The sequence below is a fragment of the Pterocles gutturalis genome, unplaced genomic scaffold, assembly GCF_000699245.1.
Source record: "Pterocles gutturalis isolate BGI_N339 unplaced genomic scaffold, ASM69924v1 scaffold1842, whole genome shotgun sequence".
Classification (NCBI taxonomy): domain Eukaryota; kingdom Metazoa; phylum Chordata; class Aves; order Pterocliformes; family Pteroclidae; genus Pterocles; species Pterocles gutturalis.
In genome coordinates this window covers 8,276-35,932 of record NW_010112370.1, presented here as the reverse complement: position 1 = coordinate 35,932, position 27,657 = coordinate 8,276, and the positions used below count along the sequence as shown (strand labels likewise).

Sequence of the window (27,657 nt, the reverse complement as noted above, 5' to 3'; positions counted from 1 at the left end):
ATTTTAAGATGGCATGTTAAAAAAAAAATAAAGCTTTTCTTATGAAGAAATGTGATTATATGATAATGGGTGATGAAGCCATTAAAGCATTTTCTCCAAGATACTGTAAATATCAGAAATTTCCTCATAAGAGGTCAAGAGATCAGATTTAATTGTAGAAAAATGCATAAGCAGTGCCTTTCGATTCCTTTGGATCGGGAAGTTCCCAAACCACAGATATGTAGAAGCTGGGGCTGTGTGCTGGGTAAGCATCATTGTATACTTGCCTTGTCCTTGTACTCGTCTTTATAAGAGGGGTCTTTCAGTCTGCTGGTTCTTCCTGCATGACTGGGGTAGGACATGACGAAGAGAGACAGTGCACTCACAGCATCCAAACTGCAGACAGCCACTAAGAAGAGACCAATCGAGAAGGCTGCTGCACCAGGTGCTGCCAATACAGTGAAAAGCAACCAGCAGCAAAGTTTCATGAACTGTATGGCTTCGATGGCTTGGCACATTGGATCCACAGGGGTATAAGGCTTTGGCAGATACTGGCACACAGTGTACCATAATGCCATCAGGGTAGGAGGCGGCAGGACCCATCTGGATTTGTGGAGTGACAGGGGAATGCCTATAGTTGTCTGCGTTGGAGGCTGAGGTGGGCCTTGTGGAGTGCACCTAGGGCTCCCTTTCCCTCTGGCAGGGGGTGGCTGACTCCATAGGGTACCCCTGACAGCCAAGACAGTGCCTGTGGGGATGAGAAGTACAGGGATTCTCTTTGAAACACCCTGGAACCGGGATGAGAGTCTCTCCACAGTTGGTATCTCAAGATGTGGCCAGTCTGTCATAACCAGTGAGTTGGTGTATGACACTGATGCATTTTCCACAGACCTCCTGTACATGGCCCATGTGTACTGGATGTCGTGCAGATCTGTGGAGACCTGTTTGTTGTCCAGGTCGCTGTAGACCACCTCCACCACTGCTAATTTTCTTAGATACTGAACACCTGCCTCAGGACAGGTTCAACTGCCTAAGTAATTGACAAGATCACCCTTGAGAGGACACCTGACACTCAACAGGAACCACCTCCAGAGACTGAAGATCGTCAACTCTTTTCCAATTTCTTTCTTGCTTCCCTGGTCAGTAGCAAGGGATCCCAGCTGCTGGGCTTCCCTGCCCTCAATTCCTGACTATCCCCTCCAGCATCCTGGCATTTGAGCAACCAGGCAGCAATATGCTTGTCCAGCTGGCAGCTATATTTCTTCTGCAAATCTTGGAGCTTGCTCAAGGTTAGGGATGGTGCAGTTTCTGCCTCTTGGATGACTTTTATCGCTTCCTCCTTACGTTTCCTTGCCAAAAGACTTGCTTCCTGATCAGACCCTTCCTCCTCCTCCTCCTCCTCCTCCTCCTCTTCCTCCTTCTCCTCCTCCTCCTTTACTAGTTGATGTTACAGTCCTGTTGACCTCCACTGCCAGTACTTTGTTTTTACTACTGGGGCAATCACTGTAGTTGAGGTTTGGTACCCTGTCTCAACCATCATGTCCTTTGAGTTAGAGGTCCACTTTCCCCTGTGGCCATGACAGTGCTAGGCAGATGACCAACAGGCACATGCCCAACAGGCACAACCCAAGCCCCAGAACAGTGGTAGGGTCTCACTGGCGTAGGCAAGGCACCCTTCCATCAAGTGATGTGCCAATTCAATGGGATTGCATGCCTGTTCAGGTCTAAAATACCAGGTTATAGAAGGTGATAACAGACCTATGCACTTGCCAAAACCCTCCTCCATGACCTGTCACCCAGGGATCAACTGTCTCAGGGCACATTTCTCTGTCAGCTCAACATCAAGTTCTTTACTCTTACACCAGGACCAAACCAGGTTCCACACACACAACGGCAAGCCAACAATGTTAGATAATAGGATCAAACATCTTTACATAAGGAGGTACAAAAAACTCAGGAGCTCACACAAGAGAGCTGGACACATCAACCCCAGAGGAAAAGAGGGAGGTGTAAGCCCTTGTTCTCTCTGCAAGGTAGCTCAAGGAGCACAGGAACAGCATCACAACCAGGGCCATATGTCAGCATGGGCATATGGCCTTTGCCTTAATCAAAATGTTTCCAAGCACAGCGGAATACATTGATAAGTGGCACAGCAAAGAGCAAAAGCTGAAAGCAGCCATTAAAAAGCCCTAGACTGTAATACACAGTAGAGCAAGCAAGTTCTGTGACCCACACAGAAGCCTGTCAACCAGCAAATTAGCATGCTCAGATCAAAACTGTCATTACCTCAAGCCCCACGCTGGGTGCTAAAAAGGATTGTGATGGGTTGACCCAGCCAACGGCCAGACGCCCCCACAGCTGTTCATTCACTCCTGTCTCTTACTGGACAAGAAAATAAAAGGTGGGAAGACAGATGGGTTGAAAGAATGACAGTTTATTAGGGAAAACAAAAGCCCCGTGCACAAGCAAAGCAGGAAGAGGAATTCATTCATTACTTCCCACAGCCAGGCAGATGTCTAGCCACTTCCTGTACCTCAGCACATGTAAATGGTTGCTTGGGAAGAAAAATGCCATAACCATGACCTCTCCTGCTCTGTCCTCCTTTTCCTGAGCTTTTATTGCTGAGCATGCAATATGGCATAAAACATCCCTTTGGTCAGTTTGGGTCAGCTGTCCTGGCTGTGTCTCTCCCGGCCTCTTGCCCACCCCCAGGCTCCTCACTGCAGGAGAGTGGGGCAGGGCAAAGTGGGAAAGAGAGAAAGCCTTGACCCAGTGCTAGCACTGTACAGCAATAGCCAAAACATCCCTGTATTATCAACTCTGCTTCAGCCACAAATCCAAAGCACAGCACCATACAGGCTGCTGTGGAGAAAGTTAACTCCATCTCAGCCAGACCCAGCAAAATCACCCTTTGAGGGTGTCTCCTTTCCTCATTCCCACTGTTTGTAAACAAAGACTTTTAAGATGGTACCCATGATCCATGAGGGAAGCAGGGAATACTGTGAGCTTGTCACAGATGAGGATACACAACCTAGTTTCTAGGTGAGTCCCAGCTGCTGAATCAACTCTCCTTTCTCCACTTTCCACCCAAAGCTCTTCCCCACATTACTGTTGGCACTTACAGTTCTATGACGTTCTCCTTTTGCATTTAAATAAGCTTTGATTGCAGCCAAACCTGTGTACTCTCCTTGGGCTCCGCTGCAAGAGGAACACAAACGTTGTTACATAAGCACACAAGCCAGAAAGTGCCAGGTCTCTACTGAAACTTTGAAATTGTCCAGCCCTAACCCTTCTCAATGGATTTAAGCAAGTGTCAGCAAATTAAAAGCAGCACTCCCATGGATTAAACTACAAATGGACAAAAAATAATTAGCAGCTCTTGCCTCTTGCAAATAGTAGATGAAAAAAGTTATGCCATTTTATGTGCTTACACCATGATATTAAATCCTTTTGGTGACTGAGTTGATCCCCATTTCTTCACATAGCAGGGGACTACACACTTGACTACTGTGAGGCAAACTAATACTGAAATGCATAGTAAAGTGCGTGCGGTGAAACGTAAGAACCCTTTCAATGACAGCCTAAGCGTAGAGTAAGTCCTAGCTGCTAATTTTGTATCAAAATTACTAATGGACATAAACAAGCTGCAGCAGTATGCATTCAGCTCTGCTTTATTTATTCCAGCAAACATGCTGATCCTAGGCATTCTTCAGTCAAACCTAGTATTACCTAGTGCATCAAATATTGGTTTCAACAGTCATATAGTTGCCAGCTCATAGAGCTTATTCCTATTTCAACTCTTTAATTTTGGCTCATAGGAGGCCATCAGTAACATCACCATTTTAAGCAAGCAATGGTGGAGAAACCAGCCTTCACAGAAAAGAAAACATGTGAAAAAGGATTAAAATAATAGAAAAGACCAAATCAATAAACTTTTAGAAGACACAAGACAAAATAAGGTTCTCCAGTTTTTAAAAAAACAAATCTTGCTTTTACAACCTTGCATTCAAGGCTTCTCTTTGTCAAATTTAATTTTAGAAACTTCTTCAATTTTTGGCTTGCACATTTTCTTTGGAGATAAGGATGTTAAGGAGCAAATGTTCAGAAAAAAATTCCTACCTGTTTGGTTGGAAGGAGATCTTGTCATAGCCAGTAATCTCACAAAGGTCCTTCTCTAAATCCTTGAAAAGCTGCTGATATCCTTGAGCTTGATCCAGGGGCACAAAAGGGTGGATGTTGGCAAATTCTTTCCATGAAACAGGCTATTAAAAGAAAAAAAAAGTGCTGTAACAAAAAATTCTGCGGACGACTCTTGTTTTGTTGTTAAATTCTATGAAGCAAAGAAGCTGCCCTCTTCTTGTGTAGCAAGACAGGCTCCCAGCCTCATTGTAGGGTGCAGCCTGGCTGAACAGAGAGCTTTGGCTGAAATTCAAGAAAAAAGAGAGAGTTTATGATCTTTGGAAGAAGAGGCAGGCAACTCAGCAGAATGACAAAAATGTAGTGAGGTTATGCAGGGAGAAGGGCCAAAGCCTACTTAAGGGCTTCAAGAATTTAAAATTTGAAGGGCCCAAGAACTTAATCTGCCTATTGCCATAAAAGACAATAAAAAATGTTCATGTACATACATTAGCAGCAAAAGGAGGGATAAGAAGAATCTCCATTGCTTATTGGATAGTGACAAAGGATGAGGAAAAGGCTGAGGTACTTAATGTCGTCTTTGCCTCAGGCTTTAAGTCAGACCAGTTGTTCTTGGGATACCCAGCCCCCTGAGCTGGAAGACAGGGACGGGGAGCAGAACAACTCCCCCATAATCCAAGGGGAAATGGTTATCGACCTGCTACACCACTTGGACATACACAATTCTATGGGGCTGGGCAAGATCCACCCAATAGTACAGAGGGAGCTGGCAGAAGTGGTCACCAAGCCACTTTCCACCATTTGTCAGCACTCCTGGCTAACCACAGAGGTTTGACTGGGGGTTAACAAATGTGATGCCGATCTACAGAAAGGGCCAGAAGGAGGATTCAGGGAACTACAGGCCTGTCAGTCTGACCCTGGTGCCAGGGAAGGTTCATGGAGCAGGTCATCTTAAGTGCCATCACGCAGCACTTACAGGACAGCCAGGTGATCAGGACCAGTCAGCATGGGTTTATGAGAGGCAGGTCTTGCTTTACTAACCTGATTTCCTTCTGTGAGAAGGTGACCTGCTTAGTGTATGAGGGACAGGCTGTGGACGTTGTCTACCTAGACTTCAGTAAAACCTTTGAAACTGTTTCCCACAGCATTCTTCTGGAGAAACTGGTTGCTCATGGCTTGGATGTGTGTATTTTCTGCTGGGTAAAAAACTGGCTGGATGGCCAGGCCCAGAGAGTGACAGTGGATGGAGTTAAATCCAGATGGAGGCCAGTCACAAGTGATGTTCCCCAGTGCTCAGTACTGGGGCCAGTTCTGTTATCTGGATGAGGGGATGGAGTCCACCTTCAGCAAGTCTGCAGAAGGCAACAAGTTGCGCGGGAGTGTTGAACTGCTTGAGGGTAGAAAGGCTCTACAGAGGGATCTGGACAGGCTGAATCGATGGGTCAAGGCCAATTGTACGAGGTTCAAACAGACTGAGTGCTGGGTCCTGTGCTTGGGTCACAACAACCTCCTGCAACACAACGGGCTTGGGGAAAAGTGGCTGGAAGGCTGCCTGATGGAAAAGGTCCTGGGGGTGTTTATCGGCTTCTGGCTAAACATGAGCCAGCAGTGTGCCCAGGTGGCCAAGAAGACCAAAAGCATCCTGGCTTTTATCAGAAATAGTGTGGCCAGCAGGACTAGGGAAGTGATCATCCCTCTGTACTCAGCACTGGTGAGGCCACACCTCGAATAGTGTGTTCAGGTTTGGGCTCCCCCACTACAAGAAAGACACTGAGGTGCTGGAGCGCATCCAAAGAAGAGCAATGAAGCTGGTGAAGGGTCTAAAGCACAAGTCTTATGAGAAGTGTCTGAGGGAACTGGGGTTGTTTAGTCTGGAAAAAGGAGGCTGAGGGGAGACCTTATCGCTCTCTACAACTATGTGAAAGGAGGGTGTAGCGAGACGGGTGTTGGCCTCTTCTCCCAGGCAACAAGTGAAAAAAGGCAAGGAAGAGGAAATGGCCTCAAGTTGTGCCAGGGGAGGTTTAGATTCGATATTAGGAAAAATCTCTTCACTGAAAAGGTATTCAAGTGTTGGAACAGGCTGCCCAGGGAAGTGGTTGAGTCACCATCCCTGGAGGTGTCTAAAAGCCATGTAGACGTGTTGCTCAGGTACATGGTTTAGTGGTGGACTTTGCAGTGTTAGGTTAATGGTTGGATTCAATGATCTTAAGGGTTTTTTCCAACCTAAATGATTCCATGATTCCATTAATATTTTTTTTAACATTCAGAAGATGCTTAAATGTCATTAGTTTCTCCTTCTAGGTCACTGACCCTTACTTAGAGCTGTAGGATCACAGGGCAACACAGAGGAGTTATGTGGAATGGTACATAATACTCAGTTTGTTTCCCCGTTTTGTTGCTATCCATTTTAATTAGAAGGGAATACACAAGACAAAACAGTGAATGAAGAAGTCAGAGAAGGCAGTGAGAGAAATGGGATAAAGGAAACCTACTGAAAGATCAAAGCAAGAAGCCAATCAGGAGAAAGCAAAGGAAGCTCATTCAGAGTCAAAAAAGTAATTTGTTACCCAAACCGCCTGGCTAATGCTCTGCTTCATTTGCTAACAGATAGAAAAATGGAGATATCTAGGGACTCTAGCTCCTCACCTGGGGAAAAGCAGCTCTATCCTAAGAAACAGCAAACTGACAAAGAAGCATGAACTGCCAGTCCCACCTGACTTACTGCCACACCTCATGAGGGAACAGGACTGTGATTCCTAGTTCCAAAAAATGATTTTCATTATATTTTTTCAAAATGGAGTCTTCAAAGCAGTCTCCTGCTGTTGTTGCACTCCAACTGTACTTTTTGGAGCTTTCTTCCTAGCAGAAAAGGGTGCTGATGACTTTAACGATTTCTGAAACCTCCCCCTCAGCTGAAGTACTAGATCAAAAGCAGTCTTTACTTCTCTACAGTGACACTGGCTAGATAGTTTACTCATAGTTTACACCCACTCACTCATGTGGGTGTCAGGTAAGACAGTATTATTACAACTTACTGTAAGTTCAGCTGAACTGTTGAGCTTCATTGTGCAGGACCCCTAAAAATATAAATATATTTGTCAGTATTTATTGTAATATATAAATATGTACCTAGGTACCTAATTTTTTCTCTTTTTGGTAAATACCTACCAAAGGAATCATGCTGTGAACAAGGGAAATATCTTTGTTTTCTAATCTTTTCATGTACCGCACGATATTTGTCTCAGAGTGATAGCTGGAGAACACAAAATGTGGTGTTAAGGCAAGCAGATTAGCTATACCAGCTGGTTGATCTGTGCTCTAACATAGGAAAAGCCATAAAAACAGAATTAGGACTGAGGATAATTTTTATTATATACGAGGTACTTCTTTCCAAATTGGTACTTTATGCTTGCTAATAGCAATGTAGATGAAAAATGCTTACTATCATTTGCTCAGAAATGCTATGGGTAAATATGGAATATAAGGGCTCTACTAAGTCTGCTGATACTACGTCCTCAAATAATAGCTTGTACAATGTAGCTGATTAATGGAAAAACACATCACCCATGTGAGCATGAGTATTGCTTTGCTCATTTAAAATGTGAAAGATATCTAAAAATGCTACTAAAAGTAAATTATTTCAGAGTAACACATGACTGTATCAATACAGCTACAAAACTGTCCTCAACTGACTCCAGTACTGCTTTTGAAAGGAGATGCTTTCAGATTCAATTAAAATATCAGATATATAGCAATTTCACAAACCTGTTGAAAACCTGATGTGTCAAGAATTTGGAAGTTCTCTTAAATGGCGTGCTAAGGATGCCTTTGATTTCCTCCCCCATACCCTCAGCAATTAGCTCCTTTGACACAAAGAAACATAGAGTCAAATACTTTCACAGAAATTTTTCTTTTCACAGTCAATTTTCATCGTATCTAGCTTATACTACCAGCCTACCTCAAGATTCAATCAGCTTTTTAGGTTAAAAAAAGAGCCCTTTATTAGCGTACACACCTGTATATATCTAGCATGACAAGAGCATTATATTAAAACTGGGTACAGATGTCTCAGTAGTCCTCGTCTTGGAAGTACTGTTGCTACTTACTAATGACATGCAACAAAAATTGCAGTGGGACAGAAATTATTGGCCACCAGGTCCTAACCCTCACAAAACAAGTAACAGCCTAAACACAAGGTGTCCAAGCTGACCGACAGGACTGTGTCACAATAAGAAAATGGCATTACGCAGTTACATAAGTCATTGTTATCTCATACTGCCTCTTTGTTTAAGAGGGGATCTGAAATTCTCAGTATTTAACAAATGGTCTTCATATAGACACCCACTGTCCCAAGAGCAGTTTTGCTTTACACTAAACTTCTGAAACATTCAGATAATTTAATCTGTATGATCTGTTGTCTACTTACAGCTGAAGACTCACAACCAAAAATCCAGAATATGTCATCTAGATCTTTCTCATTTACAGTTTCATCAAGTGATACGCCAAGCTATGGATAAAAGCAACAGTAATTACTCAAAGCTCTTAATTCCAGAGGCATAGTATATTTGTTCTGGTTGAGAAAAAATATTCCACAAAGAAAGAAGGAAAAAAAAAACATAAAATCAATCTACCCAGCAATATGTAAACGTCACTTCATTTTATGTAATAGATATATAAATTTATTTTATTTACAAAAAATTTTCCAATTCCTACCTTTCCTCTGCTAAATCATCCAAGCCAGATGGCTCAGAAGCTTCAAGACTTTTGATCTCACCTAATGTTTCTGGTTTCTATTTAACAGGAAGATTGCCCATTCTTCTAGACTGCCCAGTCCCCCCATCCCATTTTACAGAGCATATTAAACTTTGCCAAAAGTCCTAGTGTCTAACAAAATGTGGTTTAGATTTCAATCTGTCTTTAAACACTGCCACAGGATTTGAATTCTGGAGGTCACTTTGCATTTCATCAAGTTTTAGAGTCTCTCCACTCTAGCCCTTAGTGGCATATTTAACATGAAACAATTAGGTAATCTTTTTAAACAGGCATAAAATGAAAATACAATTATTATTTTGGAAGTTCAGTACATCACTAAACATCTTCATACTTTATATTATCTTTATAATTGACTGATATGTCTGGGCAAATTACAAGAAATCTTAAATAATTTTGTTCTGTTTAACACATGCAATGACTAGAAAGTTAATGCAGAAAGGCATGCTACAAAATTTCTGAAAGGTTTAGGGAGCTGCTTACTCTGCCATCACTATAAATCCGAAAATTTATCTTTCTAAGAGCTGCCCTGTCCAGAACCTCTTTGACTGAGCATCCACACGTGATCGTCAAGGTATCAAAGAACAGATCATGATGTAGTTTATGACCAGCTCGCCTGAGACCTATGAAAAACAGTAATTCTATTAGATGCATACTGTATTACTTGCTTCCACAGTATTTGCATAACAACACCATCAATCTCATAAGTAAATGCTTTTACATAACAAAGCAAAATATTCCCCTTGTGTACAGAGCAGCAAAATCACCAGGTTTTCAGTGAAATGTCACTGGGCATGAAATGCATCTAAATCAGTTTCAGACCTAATTAATAATACAGATTGAGTCTAGGGAAGATCCTTCTGATGCATCAAATTTGTAATATAATATTGTAATTTGTAGCAGAACTGGTATATGAATGCAGTAAGGGCAATATCACAAGACTGGGAAGAAAAATTTTATTATATAAACGGATATTGACTGTCATTGAGCTTGCCATAATAAAGTTTAGAGTCTTGGTGCTCTTCACAGCAGCCAAAGGTCTTCCAGCTAAGCTGGCAAATAAAGCATGGATAACCATGGCAATCATTCCTCAGTTCCCATCACAGCTCCTTCTGACAACGATAGCCACGCCAACGAAAAAAACTAACAAACCACATAGTCCAACTTCAGTAATTATTTTCTGCTACAGATTCTATGCTTTCGGTCAGCTGTTAAGCTTTGGGATTTCAGTGTTAATAGCTGGTATGATACTCCACCCAACTTAACTGAAATGTTCCTATTTCTTTAATCTCATTTATGACTTCTTTTTGCTATGTTATTAATTCTCTGTGCAAATTTCTGTGTGTAAACTAGGATGGTCCAGTAAGTGAAGTCAAGAGCTTTCAGCTGGAAAACAGCCTTCGAATCTTATAATCTAGAGACTCGGTGTGTAGACTTCTGTTTTTTGAGAATTAATGCTTGCAAGCTTATATCACACAGATATCTAATTCTTGGATGTCATTACCAGAAGTACACAAAAATATTAGCTATGAATTTTGTATTAAAATGTTCTCTCTAGAGCTGAGGGAAGACACATCAGCTGGCAAAAAAAATGTGTTATTTAAGAAGTTGTAAAGATTTAAGGACAGTTTCTACAAACATTAAATACTCACCTTCAGCCAAGATTAGAGTAGCATTATGTACCCGTCTTGCAATATGCCTTAATCCATCAGACCCATGGTATACACCAAACATAGCTGCCATGTTAGCCAGAAGAGCCTAGGATCCAAATACAGCTTAGGATATCATTATTATTGTTGTTATTATTATTATAATTATCATTCAGGATTACTTCATGTTAGTTTAGTGGAAAGTTTCTTTAGCACCCAGGGACAACCACGTATCCTCACCTCATGTTATACTTGATTACATGTTGCCTACAAAATAAAAAGTGGGAAAGGCAAAATACTTTTATGAAAATGTAAGCACTGATTATTAATTCAATGCCCCATGAAATGTAACTTTGTCAGCAATTAACATGAACTTGAATTCAGCTACAGCAATAAAGATGTTTGAAGACTCTCAAGTAAAGCTAGTCTCATAGGAAACTCATTGTTCAGGATTGGTGCAGAAAATTCACAGAATATCTCAAGCAGAAAGAGGCTGCGAGGAGAATGGATTGAGAGCAGCCCTGAGAAGGACTTGGGGGTGCTGGCTGATGAGAAACTGAACATGACCTGGCAATGTGTACTTGCAGCCCAGAAAGCCAGCTGTATCCTGGGCTGCATCACAACAAGCATGACCAGCAGGTCGAGGGAGGTGATTCTCCCCCTCTACTCTGCTCTCCTGAGACTCCACCTGGAGTACTGCATCCAGCTCTGAGGCCCCCTCATAAGAAAGACATGGACTGGTTGGAGCAAGTCCAGAGGAGGGCCATGAAGATGGTCAGAGGGCTGGAGCACCTCCCGTACAAGGACAGGCTGAGAGATTTGGGCTTGTTTAGCCTGGAGAAGACTCTGGGGAGACCTTACAGCAGCCTTCCAGTACTTCAAGGGGGCCTACAGGAGAGATGGGGAGGGACTCTATCAGGGAGTGTAGTGATAGGACAAGGGGTAACGCTTTTAAGCTGGAAGAGGGTAGATTTAGATGAGATATTAGGGAGAAATTTTTTGCTGTGAGGGTGGTGAGGCACTGGATGTCGTGGGTAAGGACTGAGCAGCAACCGTGCGCCACTGCGTGCCGCGTGGTTGCTCCCTTCTCCCTCCCATTCCCCCTCCCAGTAAGATGCGGGAAAGAATAAAACAAAGGTGGAACCTTGTGAGTTAACAACAGATTTTAATAATACAACATGAGAAAAAAGATAATATAATAATGAACGGGATTATAGAATGACACAAAACGGAAAGACCTTACCGCACCAAAATGCTGCATGCACCCCCCCACCTCCTCCAGACTAGCTTCCCCTTATACCCAGGGCATGATGTCAGGTGTCGAATATTCATCAGATGTAGAATATTTGCCCACCTCCCAGCTTCTGTGAAAATTAACCCTATCCAAGATGAACCCAGGACACGGGAACAGGTTGCCCAGGGAAGCTGTGGATACCCCATCCCTGGAGGTGTTCAAGGCCAGGCTGGATGAGGCTTTGAGCAACCTGGTCTAGTGGGAGGTGGCCCTGCCCATGGCAGGGGGGTTGGAACTGGATGATCTTTAAAGTCCCTTCCAACCTAAGCCATTCTATGATTCTATGAATACTAAGTAAATAAATCCATTTTAATATTATTAATCCCTCCTCAAAGCTGGCACAATATTAAGAGCATGAGTAAAGCATTGATAGGAGCAGAAAAAAATATGAACTTGTCTGGCTGAAGGTCTGTGGAGGCATGCTGAAGATAAATACTTTGGATAATTACTTACTTAATCATGGTATTTTCCTGTACAGATAGCTCTTTGGCAATATAATATTTTTGCATCAAATCACATAGATAAAAATACAAGTTGTGACAACTGGAATAAGTAGTTTTAGAATTAAAAATGGATGTTTATTGTCTTGAGTGGGCAATTTCATATCATTAGAATTCTGTTCCATTTTATTAAGAAGTGTGTCTCATTCATAACAAAAAAAAGCACTATTAAGTGGCATTCACCCAATGAGACAGATGGGCTCATGACACTGCACAAATTCAGAGCTAAAGTCTTCATTAGAGGAGACAGATATTATACCCTCTTTTCAAGCAAGGCTCCATTTTTCAAAAGACTCAAAACAAATGCACAAACACCAGCATATTTCAGCGTTCTTAATTTTTCTAGTAAAAACTCTCAAAAGTAAAGCTAACTCAAATTGCTGTGATGTTAGGACTATAATCTTATGGCTTAACTTGTTCCTTTCTACCACTGAAAATAAAGCATGACAAGTTACCTGAGCTGTGCAGATGTTGCTGGTAGCTTTATCCCTCCTGATATGCTGCTCTCGTGTTTGCAAAGCAAGTCGGTACACCTCCTTTCCATTTGCATCTCTAAGTCACAAGCAAAAATGTTTCTTCTGTTACTTTAAAATTACAGTAATTTAAGATATTGTGCTCTATGCATGCTAGAGAACTGAAACTAGTTATCCATCCTCTGAGACAGAAAGGTGCTGGACAGAATAAAGAGTGTCAAAACAGCTATGATATCAAACAGAGAGTGAGACTAAAGTCTCTAGGTTTCTATTTACATAATGGCTGGCAAATGTGTCTGGTCAGGTAGAGCACACAGTGAGTTTTCTAGGCATACTACACCAAGACTTGGTATTTGCCTTAAAATACCCCAGATTATTGCAACTGTTTAACTGAATAGTAATCCAGAACTTAATTTGAACAAACACTGAGAAGGCAGAATTTTTTCTAATGATGTCAAGTAAGACCATGTTGAATTTGTATATCAAAATGACCAGTCCAACAAGGTTGTATGAGTTAACTGAACAGGCTTTGGCCAATCCATCCTTTAAGAGGTCCTTTTGTAGGGTTCCTAACATGTTAAAAGTGAATAGCTAAGAGCCAATCTAATACCCTTTAAAACTATGACAACCTTCAGAACAGCCATAAAAAGAGACAAACTATGTTCACATATATAAACATATATATATATATGTACATATGTAGTGGTTTGAATAGCTAGAGTACTTGCCTCAAGTACTTGTGCACCAGTTATATGATATTTAAAAAATTTTTACTCCAGCAGTTTTTTGGGGGATTTGAGTATACATCTTAGTTTATCATCAGTCCATCCAGAAGGACCTTGACAGGCCGGAGAAATGGGCTGAAAAGAACCTCATTAACTTCAACAAGGGGAAGTGCGAAGTATGGCACCTGGTGAAGAACCCCATGCACCAGTACGTGCTGGGGGCCACCCAGCTGGAAAGCAGCTTGGCAGAAAAGACCCTGGGGGTCCTGGGGAACACCAACTTGAACAAGGGCCAGCAATGTGCCCATACAGCAAAAAAGGCAAATGGTATGCCCGGATGCATTAGGCAAAGCTTTGCCAGAAGTCACAGGAGGTGATCCCTGCCCTCTCCCCAGCACAGAGAGAGTCCAGTGAAGGGCCAGTAAGATGTTGAAGGGACTGGAGCATCTCTCCTATGAGGGAAGGCTGAGAGAGCTGGCACAGTTCAGCCTGGAGAAGAGATGACTCATCAATGTCTATAAATACCTGAAGGGAAAGTGAAGAGGATGGAGACAGGCTTTTATCAGCGGCGCTCAGTGACAGGACCAGAGACAATGGGTGCAGACTAAAACACAGGAGATTCCTCCTGAACATGAGGAAACACTTTTCACTGTGAGGGTAACTGAGCCCTGGCACAGGTTGCCCAGGGAAACTGTGGAGTCTCCTTCCTTGGAGATCTTCAAAAGACATCTCAACACAGTCCTGGGCTAGTGGCTCTAGGTCACCCTGCTTGAGCAGGGGGGCTGGACCAGATGACCTCCAGAGACCCTGTCCAACCTCAATCATTCTGTGATTCTGTGGTCAAAAACTTCAAAAAATACACAGCAGAAAGCTGTATTGTTTGAGAAAGTACTGTCGCTTTCTCCATTTTATTTTCCAACTTCCTTGAGATGCAGAAAGATTAAAGTAGATTTAAAATATTAAATTAGGTCTAGTCACAGAGTAGCAGCAGCATGACCTTGATAAACAGAATTACTGTTCTTTTGTAAGAGATTGTACCAGACTTCTGATCAAAATCTGAATTGGGGATCAGATTTTAGAACTATGAGTAAAGCCCAAGGATACTCTTAGAATAAGCAAGATGATTAAAAATACATATGAAGGAATAATACGATGCAAATTAAATATTGCTAAGCTTATTGATAACTGTCGTTAGTTATTTTGGGTACTGAATTAGTTCTGAATAGCTTCTGTGCCAAAGATATGCAGTCTTTCCAGTGACAATTACTTTGCATTTCTACTATTCCATTAGACATCTTGTCAAAATTCAAAATATGTCACCAATAACAAGAATTAGAGGTAAGTTTTTGCACACTATTCCTCTGCTTTGTTTAAGCTGCTCTAAAATTTGATCTAGATTAAGTTCCTTCTTGATTATTTGGGAAGTTCACTGAACTTTCTACTTCTTCCATTCATGTTTTTAATGACTGAATGTCAGAGAAAAAGGTATAACAGTACAGAATAAGCTGAATGGATTCCTTTGCAAAGCCTCATGCCATCACAATTAATCCTCTGCTGTTTCACTTATCTCTTCATCCCACATTTCAGCAAGCACTACAGACAGTTCACAGCTTTATTGCACACAAATACAATTCTTTAAGCTTGCTTCATAAAAATTGAAGGCAATTTTTATTCTCCCAGTTTTCAAGAAAAAAAGCATTCCGTACAACACCGTGGTCAGCTGTTATTCATAAAGGCTGCACATGATGGTCATAATGTGGTTTATTTCGATTTTCCCTGAAGACATTAACGCTGAAGGGAGCCCTTACCTTGTAACGCCCACCATTCTGCCCGGCATCATTCTCACTAGATTTTCTTTGACAGCAAAGAATGCTGCGTGGGGTCCCCCATAGCAGAGTGGCACGCCAAACCTCTGAGAGTTACCCAGGACAACATCTACACTAAACTCTCCAGGAGGCTTCAGAATACAGAGAGCCAGAAGATCAGTAGCGCAGCAGGTGAGAGTCTGAGAAAAGAAGTGCACAGAACAGTCAGCCTCTTTTCTGAAGGAATGGTGTTTGCATGGGAGCTAAGTTTGGACAAGATACGGCTTCAGACAGCTCCATATCACTTGCACAGAGGTGAGGTGCAATAGTTGTAATGGTTATCAATTGCATGGAGCTGAAGAGTAATATTTTAGACAATATCTCATGTAACACTCAGTTTCTATGATTAGGGCTGTTTCATGCATCAGATTGAAATCGGTGAGACCAACAAAATTTACTTTACCCCATTCTGATGAGCTCTTTCAACAAGCTCAGAGAAGTCTTCCACCTTCCCTTCAGTGTCCGGATACTGAAATAATACTCCACTGACATCCTTTCCACTAAAATCCATCTCATGGGGTAATTTGAGCTCAGTAAGAACACCTGTATAACTGGAAAACAAAAACATGCAGAAGACAACATATTCAAACCACTTCCTACCTTGGAGTGATATGTAATATGATGTTTTCATGGACTTATATATTACTTTTTTCCTTAACATACAGAGATTTGAACCTGCTTTGCAGCGCTAAACATTGAGAGAGTTTCATGTCATGGTATATAGCACTGAAGAATAATTGCAGTTGATATCATCAGAAATATGGAGCAAAGCAGAGGGGAGGATGCATAAGCTACTTGATAACAATATTTTGCTGCTTTAGCATGTTTAACTTTGAGAACCAAGTCATGTTTTTAAAAGATGGTTACTTTAAACTGTAAACTTAAAATGAATTTAGCTTTCATTAAAAGAGAAGTTTTGCTATCTAGGGTAACTAATTTCCTAGTTTAAAAAAAAAGACCAGACTGAATTCAATAACCAAATGTATATATTTGCACAAACAACTTAATGGGAAAATTAAATATTTTCTTTTTATCAGATGTTTAGTCTCTTTTAAAACATATTTAATTACTTTGCAGTTGTATTTGAAAGGAAAAGTAGAAGCAACACCAAATGTTAACAGATTTCTGCTTCTACTTTGCAAAGAAAGCAAAATCCTATATTCCAAAAATGTTAGGTATATGGTGAAGAGGCAAAGACAAAAATGATTCAATGTAAGTAAAATGATATGGTGGAAAATGGAAAAAAAAACCATTACTTTGCTCTAGTTTGGACCACTGCTATAGTTTGAGGGTGGCATCGGGCATCTACGTAGAACTTCCTTCTTTTGTTGTGCCTGTTAAAAAGAAAAGGCAGGAATAAGGGCTACATATCAACAATATACTATTTTCCATGGAAATAAAATTAACTGGAGTTTTCTTAGGTTAAAAGGCAGTCATAAATTTTGGTTATGATACCCAAATTAACTGTAAGATTGAATGAAGCTTCTAGTCCCTTTAAAATGAGAAAGTTCATTTCACAGACTCAAAAGAGATTCATACGTGACAAAAATTAAACAGGCTATGAAACAGAGGAAGAAGCCAACTTAAGAAGCTGCAGGACTGCCTCCACACACAAACACTCCTTTAAAGGAATACAACTGCGGCCTTTAATACAGATTCTCAGTGCTGCCCTGGATGACCAAACATGAGCAATCAAAGCAGTAAAATAGAGACTAAGACAATTGCCTAGTTTTCTCTGGTAAACATGATTTTATGTCAGACTGATGCTTTGAACAACTGAATAGTTACAACACAGTCTCTGCTGTGTAACCTCCTTCCTGCTATAGAGTCCTGCAGTGACCTTCAATCACCTTTCAGATTTCATTTGATTTGCAGATCCCTTTCAAATGCCCCTACAATATAGATCCCTGAACATAAATTTGGATATACCAGCGACAGTTTCACTTTTAGCAACTTATGACTGTCGTACTTCACTCTTTTTTAAAACCCCTTTCAACCACTAGTGGAAAAAAAAAAAATCACATCTTCTGTGTTCACGGACACAAGGGATTATTATGAGAGGTTTAAGGGTAAAGGGATACAGCTAAGTGATACTGTGAGGAACAAGTGTAAGAAAATAGAGAGGTACGGGGATAAATGGGGTCAGTCATACATAAACAGTTGCCGGCTAATGCACTTGCACCCAAGTAGTGCAGTCTGTCCTCTCTTCTTGTGTCTGTGATGGTGGCAGCTGGAGCAGGTGTGTGTCTGGGTGCCAGCAGCTCAGCTGGCAGCCCAGCCAGGGCAACTGGACTCTCTCCAGTAGGTCCATGTCTCTCTGGTACTGGTGAGCCCAGAACTGGACACAGCACTCCAGCGCTGGCCTCAACAGTGCTGAGGAGAGGGGAAGGATCACCTCCATTGATCTGTTGGCAACACTCCTCTTGACGCAGCCCAAGATACCATTAGCCTTCTTTGCCACCAGAGCACACTGTTGGCTCAAATTCAACTTGGTGTCCCCTAGTATCTCCAAAGGACTTTTCTGGAAAGCTGCTTTCCAGCATGCAAGCCCCCATCGTGTACCCCATGTACCTGGGGTTGTTCCTTCCCAGGTGCAGGACTTTGCATTTTAGCTTGTTGAGCTTTTTGAGGTTCCTGTCAGACCATTTCTCCAGCCTGGCAAGGTCCCCCTGTTTGTCAGCATAACCCTCTGGTGTATCAGCTGCTCCTCCTAGTGTGCCCAGGTGGCCAAGAAGGCCAACGGCATCCTGGCCTGCATTAGCAATAGTGTGGCCAGCAGGACTAGGGAAGTGATTGTGTCCCTGTACTCAGCACTGGTGAGGCCACACCTTGAATCCTGTGTTCAGTTTTGGCGCCCTCACCACAAGAAGGACATTGAGGTGCTGGAGCGAGTCCAGAGAAGGTCAACGAAGCTGGTGAAGGGTCTGGAGCACAGGTCTTATGGGGAGCAGTTGAGGGAGCTGGGGTTGTTTAGTCTAGAGAAGAGGAGGCTGAGAGGAGGGAGACCTTATCACTCTCTACAACTACCTGAAAGGAGGTTGTAGTGAGGTGGGTGTTGGCCTCTTCTCTAAAGTAACAAGTGATAGGACAAGAGGAAATGGCCTCAAGTTACACCAGGGAAGGTTCAGGCTGGATACTAGGAAAAATTTCTTCACTGGAAGAGTGGTCAGACATTGGAACAGGCTACCCAGGGAGGTGGTCGAGTCACCATCCCTGGAGGTGTTCAAGAAATGTGTAGATGTGGTGCTTAGGGACATGGTTTAGTGAGTTAGGTGGTGTTGGGGTGGACTTGATGATCCTTGAGGTCTCTTCCAACCTTAATGATTCTATGATTCTATGATTCTGTGATGATTCTATTTGCATCATCAGGAAGCTTTCTGAGGATACACTCTGCCCCATCATCCAAATCATTAATTGGACCCAGTGTTGCCTCTGGGGTACACCATTAGTAACTGTCCTCCAACCAGACTTCACATCACTGATCACCACCCCCTGGTCCCAGCCATTTGGCCAATTTTCAATACAACTCACTCTCACCTCATCCAGCTCATACTTCTTCAGCTTCTCTGTGAAGATTTAACAGAGACCGCCAAGGTAGACGATACCACTGCTCTCCCCTCATCTACTAAGCCAGCCATTTAACTGTAGAAAGTCATCAGGTTGGTCAAGCATGACTTTCCCGGTGTGAATCCATGCTTGTGACTCCTGATCACCTTGTCCTTCACATGCCTGGAAACGGTTTCCAGGACTAGCAGTTGTTCCATCATCTTCAAGGGATCAAGGTGAGGCTGACCAGTCAGTAGTTCCCTGCATCCTAATTCCTGCCCTTCCTGAAAATAGGAGTAACATTTGCTTTACTCCAGTGCCGAGGCACCTCTCCCAGTCGCTATGATTGTTCAGAGATAGTCAAGAGTGACATCGCAGTGACATAAGATGGCTCCCTCAGCACTCACGAGTGCATCACATCAGGGTCCATGGATTTGTGTATGTCCAGTTTGCTTCAGTATTCCCTAACCTGATCCTCCTCCACCAAAGGTCTTCTTTGCTCTAGACTTTCCCCAGTCTCTAAGTCCTTAGGTTTCTCAAGGCCTTAGACGTTGGAGTTAAACATTCACATCGACACTGGGAACTTCTCTGGGGGCTTAACAACATGGATTACAGTTGTTTAGTGATCTGCTCACAGTCAAAAGGCTGCACTCAACTTCAACCCACTCACCTATCCACGCCGACACAGGAGTGACACCTTTCAAACTCCAAAATTTCGTCCTGCTGTGATTTAGCCATATGTTTAAACATAGTACCTGTGACATAATTGCATGGCTTCTGCAGCAGCTGTCCCCTCATCCAGCAAAGATGCGTTAGCCACATCCATTCCTGTGATATCACACACCATAGTCTGGTAATTTAGCAGGCTCTCCAGCCTGCCCTGGGAGACCTCAGGTTGGTAAGGAGTATACTGCGTAACCCTGTAAGAAAAGAATTCTGAGTTTGGGTCTAGGAAAATAAATGTGTAACAGAATTATGCCAATACGTAACTGAACTATGTCACAGGAAAAACAAATTGTAAAGCATAATTCACTAACATAAAAATTTGTTAGAAAAGTTATTTTTAGATGGCTGTCAGTTATTACTGTCCTGGAAGCCTGAGAATATTTTCTGTGTATTGAGTTGGCTTTTTACAGGAGAATAATTCTTTTTCTCCATTTTGAAAAGAGGAACTACTTTTAAAACAGAGGTGTAAAAGCATCTTGGGGAAAGAAAAGGGGAAGCAGGTGCTGAGTGTGGGAGAATTGAGTCAAGTCACAATATCCAAATGAGAAAGTGTAGTTCAATCATATCATATAGGTTTTGCCATAATCTTTCAATACTGTTTCTGAAGCCCTTTACTTGCCAAGTCTTCTCCACCCTAACAGGAGGGAAGGCACTCGGTACTTCACAGGATTGAGTTCAGAAATACCCAAGTTTCTGTGAAATGGCAGTTTCCATATATGTTAGTGAAGGGAAACAAGACTGATGTATTATCTATTGTCATTTGGAGAACAAAGCAATAGAGGCAACATAAGCAATTCCTTAGAAAAGGCAACAATCTAAAGGAAACACTCCATTGTAACAGTCCAGAAAAACAAAACAACATGGGTCCAGGGATGAAAGGCAAGAACAGAGATCAGACTCTCCTCTCACTGCTGGAATGTTGGGTACTGGATTCTACAGTGGTTCAGGACAGACATTACACCAGTTTGCATTCAGAGTAGTGGCCAGAAAAAAGTGATAAGTGGGAAAACTCAGGACCTCTGTTTTCTAGCAATGGAAGAAAACAACAGTTTGTTTCCTGAAGGGGCAGTAGTTAAGGTGTAGACTTTTCAAAAATGTTTATGGTATTTGGAAGTTCAAGTCATGTAAAGTCAACAGAAGGTAAGTAACAAAGATTTTTAAAGAACAAGCTCCAGAACCTGTGGTATAGAGCAAGATGAGAGGAGCAATGAAATAGTAAAGCGAGAGGGATGGTAGGAAACAAGTCCTGAAGAAGAGAATGGAAGAGCTAGAAAGAATGACATACCCAATAAGTGAACTCAAAAGTGTAATATATTGTGCTAATGTATTTACTGTCTATTTAAATTATACATCTGCTCAAATTTCTCATATACTATTCAGTACAGCGACAGAATGCAACAGCTATATATCAGATTAGAGAATTATTGATTATTTTCACAAATATTGAAGATTTTTCCTGCTTCTTAGCCAAGTCTAACACTAAACTACTTATCATAATATACTTGACTGCATAGTTCACAAGTGAGACCATATCCTGGGCTGCATGCAACATTGCTCACCTCAATAGTAATATTTTTTTTTTTTCTCCACAGCTGCCAAACCCAGCTTTCAGTTTGTTAGATAGGCTTTCATATAAAGATTTGTTTTCTGAATGGTCCCCCTGCCCACTCAGTTCTCACCAATAAAAAGAATTATTCCCAACTCCTTTGCATGAAGAATGAGTTTTCTTGCTTAATAAAAGAAACTCCTCTGTAGTTGAAGCTAACAATCTTAATCTCTCATTTTATTTCTGCTACAGGCCTTTTTTTTTACATTATACCTTGCAGGAGGAGATGAATGAGAAGTAGACCAATAAGCATCAAAGCACTGAGATGAATTGAAATGCATTAGAAAAATGTTACTCAGTGCAAGAGAAGAAAAATAAAATAAAAAAATCATTGGTTAGTCCTTGTCAGAATAATCAGTCAACAGAAGTGAGTTTTTAATTAAAGTTGTTCATTTCAACAAAAACATTGTTTCATTAATCCATTACTAACTAGGGACTGATACAAAATGAGTAAGGTAGGGAAAAAAAGAAAAAATAGTAGTAGAGAAGCAACACTTCACATTAAACTGGGCTGCAAATTTTGCTGAAGACCTTAAAGTTGTAGCTGTTCATGAGGTGCAAAATTCTCTGTTTTGTTTTCAAAAACAAAACATCTTTCTTAAGATGTGAGTAATGTTCACAACTTCTTACCTGATGAGAACCCCCTTTCCTAAAATTTTATCTTATATAATTAATTAGAGACTGACTTTGCAATGAATGCTTCAAAGCTGACCACTTTAAATAGCTACCCAGAAACCTATTTAAAAAGCCTCAGGAATTTTCACACATAGTTTATGCTCAAATGATTTTCTAAACGAAGTTTTTGTATTGTGTAAAATAAATAAATCTATTCTTAAACTGCTACTAAGTAGCTGCTAATATGATGGTTCGATTGAATACCCTCAATCCTACCCCACATAGCTGGGACAGTACAGGATACTACAAAACAGGATTTATGAAGCTTTTTGATTTTGATGTTATGCTTTTGAATGGTAAAAACAGTTGAAGCAAAACCAAACAATTTTGGAAAGGATGAAAAAAAATTCAATGAAGAAATCTTGCATTCCAGTTATTACTGCAAATTATAGTGCATGAAGTTCAACAGTTGTACAGGTAAAGACATGAAAACATTTATTTGAACACTTTTTTTTTTTTTTTGGGGGGGGGGAAGGTTGTTTGGCACCGTTTAAGAATCTAAATATTTTATTATAATAATTCTACTTCACAATGTCTTCCAAAAAAATAGCTGGCTTTAGTCCGCACTCTGACTTTTGCCTGAATCAACACAAGTTAAGTGAGTTTTTGAAGTCATTTAGAAGCAAACTCTTTAAAAGTAAAAGTAATTTCTAAACTTTTACATAAATCAAATCTCTAAAAAGCACCCTGAAACGTCTCTCATTCAAAAACCTTATTTTTTTTCAGTTTAGGTTTGTTTAAGTGGTTATTCTGCACATAATTCAAGTCCAGTACCAATAACACTAAAATGAAAAGGAAGAATTGTCATTGTGGCAAGGAACACAGCTACAAACTGCCTCTTGTTCAATCAAACTGGAGGAGAATATTATCCCCAGTCAGCATCTGTTCTGACCAAAAGTATTTCTGCAGACAAATGCTCCCAAGTTAATTAACACAGACAGGTTATGACACAAAAGAAACCTTCCATGAAAAGTTTGTGGCATCTTTCTTGAGCCAGTGTCTGACCTTTGGGAGTTCAGCAGTCAGTGGTTTCAGTTTTTGTAGCTTTTATAACTCTTTGCTCTAGTTTAGTGTTTCACCCTTTGCCTCATCCTACTCTCAGAAACACTTGTATGAATACAAATTTTAAGATACTGATGAAGGTTTTTAAAGAAAAACTGGCATCAAAGCAAGAAGTATCTAGGAAGCACGCTTTTAGCCAAAAGCTAGGCCACTCATCAAAAGGCTTGCTTTATGAAAGAGCAGAAACTTTCATGCTTGGGAGTTGGACATCACTGTTAAGGCCAAAACGGAAACATAACAAAATTAAAAGGCTGTATTTAATTTAAATATGCACATATATAAATATTGCAGTGTAGAAAAAATACTACAGTACAGCTGTACAACTAGGAGCCATCCAACTGCAAGCAATTCCATCCAGCCTGTAAAATTCCCAAATGCCATACTGTATATAGAGTTCCAGATGCATCACTTGGCACTTCATGCATCTTTGAAAAGCAGTTATACGGGTATTCCTAAAACAGTATCTTATCCATGAGTTTGAGAAAGCTGGATAGTCTTATGACAGGGCATGGAAACATGTCAGTTTCCACTTGAAGCACAAACACTAAATTTACTGCCAATTTGGCATGCTTTGTAGTTGCTTGTACAGCTTTCTGTATCCAGTCTACAAGCAGAAACCAGCTGAGTAATGTTTGTATCATATTTTTGCACAGTATGCAGTAATTTTCAGAATGCAATGCTACTAGCTAGTAAGTTTAATAAGTTACACTACTGATGTAAAATTTGCAGGTGTCCTTAGTACAGGTACTTTATTCTTACATATTTAATGGCTGAGGGCAAAGGAATCAAGTGAGCTGTACTTTGGAGGCCTCTGCATCATGCTCTGTTCTATGGTATTACTGTGACTTCAAAGACCTTCTTGATGTTCAAGGCATGATAGATATTTTTATCCATTTAAGCCTCAAAAAGAAATACTACACTGTTTTGACATATATGTTAATAAGAACCCTATATGTAAGCTGATTTCTGAAAACAAATATGCTTCACATGTTCAGTTTTTCATTTATGTTCATGGCAGGGCACAGAATTCATTTGGTATGCTATTAAGGAAAGAGCCCCGCACACTGGGTGGGGTGTGAAAAAATTTAATGAGTATGTTAATATGGGCTACAGCAGAATAAGGACTATGCATCCACACCAGCAGACAGATGACAGTATTCATACATTTGAGGGGTCCGTGCTGAAAGTCACATAATTGGTGGTATGCCCCAAAATAAATCCTTCTGCCTGCATTTTAGAGTTCAGGTGTTCTAAGGATTAAGTAAGTTACACATTGGCCTGATATTTATTTGTTTGGAAACACAGACTAATTTTTTTTGCTAATATCAGCTAGGTAGTGTATGGAAAATAGTCCTGAGACTTCCACCTCATGTTAGCATGGAATTGTTGGTCACAGATTGCTAGGAACAAGGAAATGTCAGCAGCCAGTAACCAAGAGCAAAAGGAAATAAAGTATCAGAAACAAGGGATATTTATCTTCCACCTTCTGTGACTAAGTTAAATCCCTCATGTCGGAGACTGGAATTCTAACTGCAGCATTTCACGTCCACAGCAGAAATTTCTCTGCTTTTTCTCTAACCTTCAGTCAATGTGTTCTTTGGATAAAGTTATCCGAAAAGTATCTACCCTAAGTGTTTTGAAAGAGCTTCTTTCATGAATACAGATATAGCTAAAAATTGGGATTCAGACTTAAAAGGACGCCTATGCTTTTCTAAAGCTCCTAGTACAAGAAACTCCTGAATGCTGACTTCCCAGGCACTTATTAGTGCAGTTTTGGTCAGATAGTTTTATCTCACAGTAATTAAGCTACTCACTCAGCTTTTATTGTGAACAGAGATGTTATAGATCATTGTCCAAATGCTTCAAAAAGTTTTGAAACTCCAACAGTGGTGAGTATTTTCTTAACAGAATCTGAGTTTTTGAAGACTTCCGTGGTAATCTTCTGAAGAAAGCAGTATGGGCCAGGAGTCTTGTTTTCAGATGAAAATACATTTTGTTCTAAACAGGTTCCTCCTGAAATCTACCCCTTTGCTTCCTACCTCCTCCTAGGAAGTCCAAATGTCCTAAATACTGCAAAGTCCTTTAATTCCATGTTCACAGACTTCTACAAACAATCTTTTATAAACTTACATGGTATTCCAATGCAAGCCTTGCTCTAATGAATGCCAAGCCACAAGAAACGTCAAGTCATGTGAGAGAGGCAGAATTGTGCTTGCTGCATTTCCCTTGGAGCTGCAACGTGAAGTCTATCAGCACAGAAATTGCTACATGCTCAGTGGATGTAAGGAGAGGTTTGATTTCTTAAACAGTTTCCATAAAGTCTGTAAACTTGCTTTTGCACACATGCATACAGAGCTCACATACATCCTCTCCTCAGTAAACATTTTAGTCTTCACTTTAGCCACCTGGAGCTTTTAGCTGTCTAGTGTGACTTTATTGGGCACTTATCTAAGAGCAGATTTCTGGATAGAAATCCCAGTTGTTTCATTAACACTATATATTTTTTTAGGATTTAAAAAATACGCAGTTCATTTTGGCCCACTTACACTTCAACTGTTCTTATTTTTGCCTCCAGCAACTGATTATTTCTTTTGCAGCACTGGACTGAAATGTTTAGATTGCGTATGTTGCAAAAAGTGAGTGGGGATAAGGCCAAATAAACTTTGTATAGATGTACTGCATAGATTCCATGAGTCCAAGCAGTGCAACTTTTCATCAGTTCAAAAGTTTGAGATGCAAATAGAGCAGACAAGTCTAAAAATACACTGACTTGGAGGTCTACAGATACATAGACCCATTTATGGCAACCCAAAGTACAAAAAATACAGCATCTAAGTACCAATGGCTTTTTACACTGACTAATTTGACTCTTTGGTTGGTTGGGGGTTTTTTATATACGTATAATCTTTAAACATTGCTTTTTTTAAAATAAAAACTCCTCAGTAATAAAGAATACAGGTATTATTTTAATACAGTACAGAAAAAAAAGGATGTTACTGACGAGAGATAAGGGAACTTCTAAACCAAATGAGAAAATGCAGGGTATCAGTGGCATTCAGTCCATTGGAAATTGAGACTCTACATTAAATTTAGTTTTTCTGTTGCATCATTTCTGAGTTACAGTTCTTCAGAGAAACACAAACGCTACATGAGCATTTATAACCAAGCCTTAGTGCATTTGTCTGGAAAAGTCCATCAAGAGACAAAACCCCATTATTATTTAGATTAATGCTGCTCATAAGATATAAATCAAGGTATCAAAATATATACTTTTTTACATTGAAATAAAAAGAAACCCCAAAACAATAACATTCAAATTCAAGTATGTCAGACAGGCTATTCTTTTGCTTGTCCCAAAAAACCAAAATGTCAGCTGGGTGATGCAAACAAAGTACAATATTCTCAGCCTCTTCATAAATGAATTATCAAGTTTTGCTGTCTACCTGTTTTAAGGCACCAGTGAATTATTTGTTCAGACAAGAACATGCTTTATGGATATACATTCAAACTCTTGAAGGTCTCTGGTTTAAAAAAAAATCAAGAAAGAAATACCAAGAGAAGAGCCTGTAAAATTTTCAAGGCTTCTTATTTCCACATAAGAAAACCATAATCAGAGTATTGCACAGCATTTAACTACCTCCACCCAACAGTGGATGAGGTTTAAATTTAGGCAGAAGTTAGGAAAAAATTACTTCAGTTTAGGACTTAAGTCTGTATACATCCTGAAAGCAAACAAATATTGTTTTGGTTGGTTACAAATAGGAGCTGTGAATAGAAGTCAAAAAGTCAATAAAATATTTTACAGAAAAAGCATATTCTAAAGTCAAAAGTATTCTTTCTCCTCTCTAGCTTCAGTAAGAATAACACAGTTCCTACACTTACACATCAGTATCAAATATACGAAAGCCTTAGACAAAAAAATAGATTTGAGTTGTATTTGTCTATGCTAATTCATAAGATGAATTTCAAACGTATATTTATACATATGCATTTAAAAATTAAAGCGTGGTACATTACCATCCTGCATTCTCCAACAAATTCCGTACAATGGGCTGAGGCACTGAGCAGTTGTAATAACCCATGCCTATATAAGATCTCCATATCTTGTTCTTGCTTGCAATATTGTATAGAGTTTCAAGGATTTCATTTTCACCTAATCGAAAAGAAATGATGTCAGAAAACTACTGTTACATATAATGCTAACAGTTTTTAACTGAAATGTGTTGTACCCCTGTGTAAAAAAAATGCAACACTGGTAATGCAAGTATAAACAGTAGCAAAATAAGGTGCAAACCAACAACAGTAAAGATAAAATAACAAACTGCTAAAATATTCTGGGAAAGTCTGAATTCTGCCTAAGTTCTGGAAACTGCAACAACTGAATAACAGCAGGGTTTCAACCAATGTGGAAATAATAGTGAGAGGAACAGATGTAGTCAAATGGCTTATGGAGCCCTTTTTGTGCTAATGCAATGTACATTCTGGGTCTCTTGTACATGCATTAAAATGTATCTCAGAAGGCACCTTTTGTGAGCTAAACGCCGCAGAATCTGCACTGGATGAAGTGATAGCCATCCACAATTATGACTCATTGTTTCTAACAGAGACATATTTGTACAAACTGGGCTCACACCAAGCACCTGGGAGTAA

General features: G+C 40.4%; 1 protein-coding gene across 1 annotated transcript; it reads right to left on the bottom strand.

Annotated features, from left to right (window-relative positions):
• Positions 1-251: 251 nt before the first annotated feature.
• LOC104462151 (glycine dehydrogenase (decarboxylating), mitochondrial-like) lies at positions 252-27,155 on the bottom strand. The gene is made up of 15 exons (XM_010073997.1): positions 27,025-27,155; positions 19,694-19,858; positions 16,649-16,726; positions 15,796-15,943; positions 15,336-15,532; positions 12,785-12,881; positions 10,539-10,644; positions 9,370-9,509; positions 8,543-8,623; positions 7,882-7,979; positions 7,285-7,369; positions 7,152-7,193; positions 4,099-4,241; positions 3,102-3,177; positions 252-989 (listed from the first exon to the last, which is right to left on the bottom strand). Exons 1-15 carry the CDS (start codon positions 27,087-27,089, stop codon positions 252-254), a joined length of 2,259 nt encoding a protein of 752 aa, XP_010072299.1. The 5' UTR covers positions 27,090-27,155.
• Between the last annotated feature and the right edge of the window lie 502 nt (positions 27,156-27,657).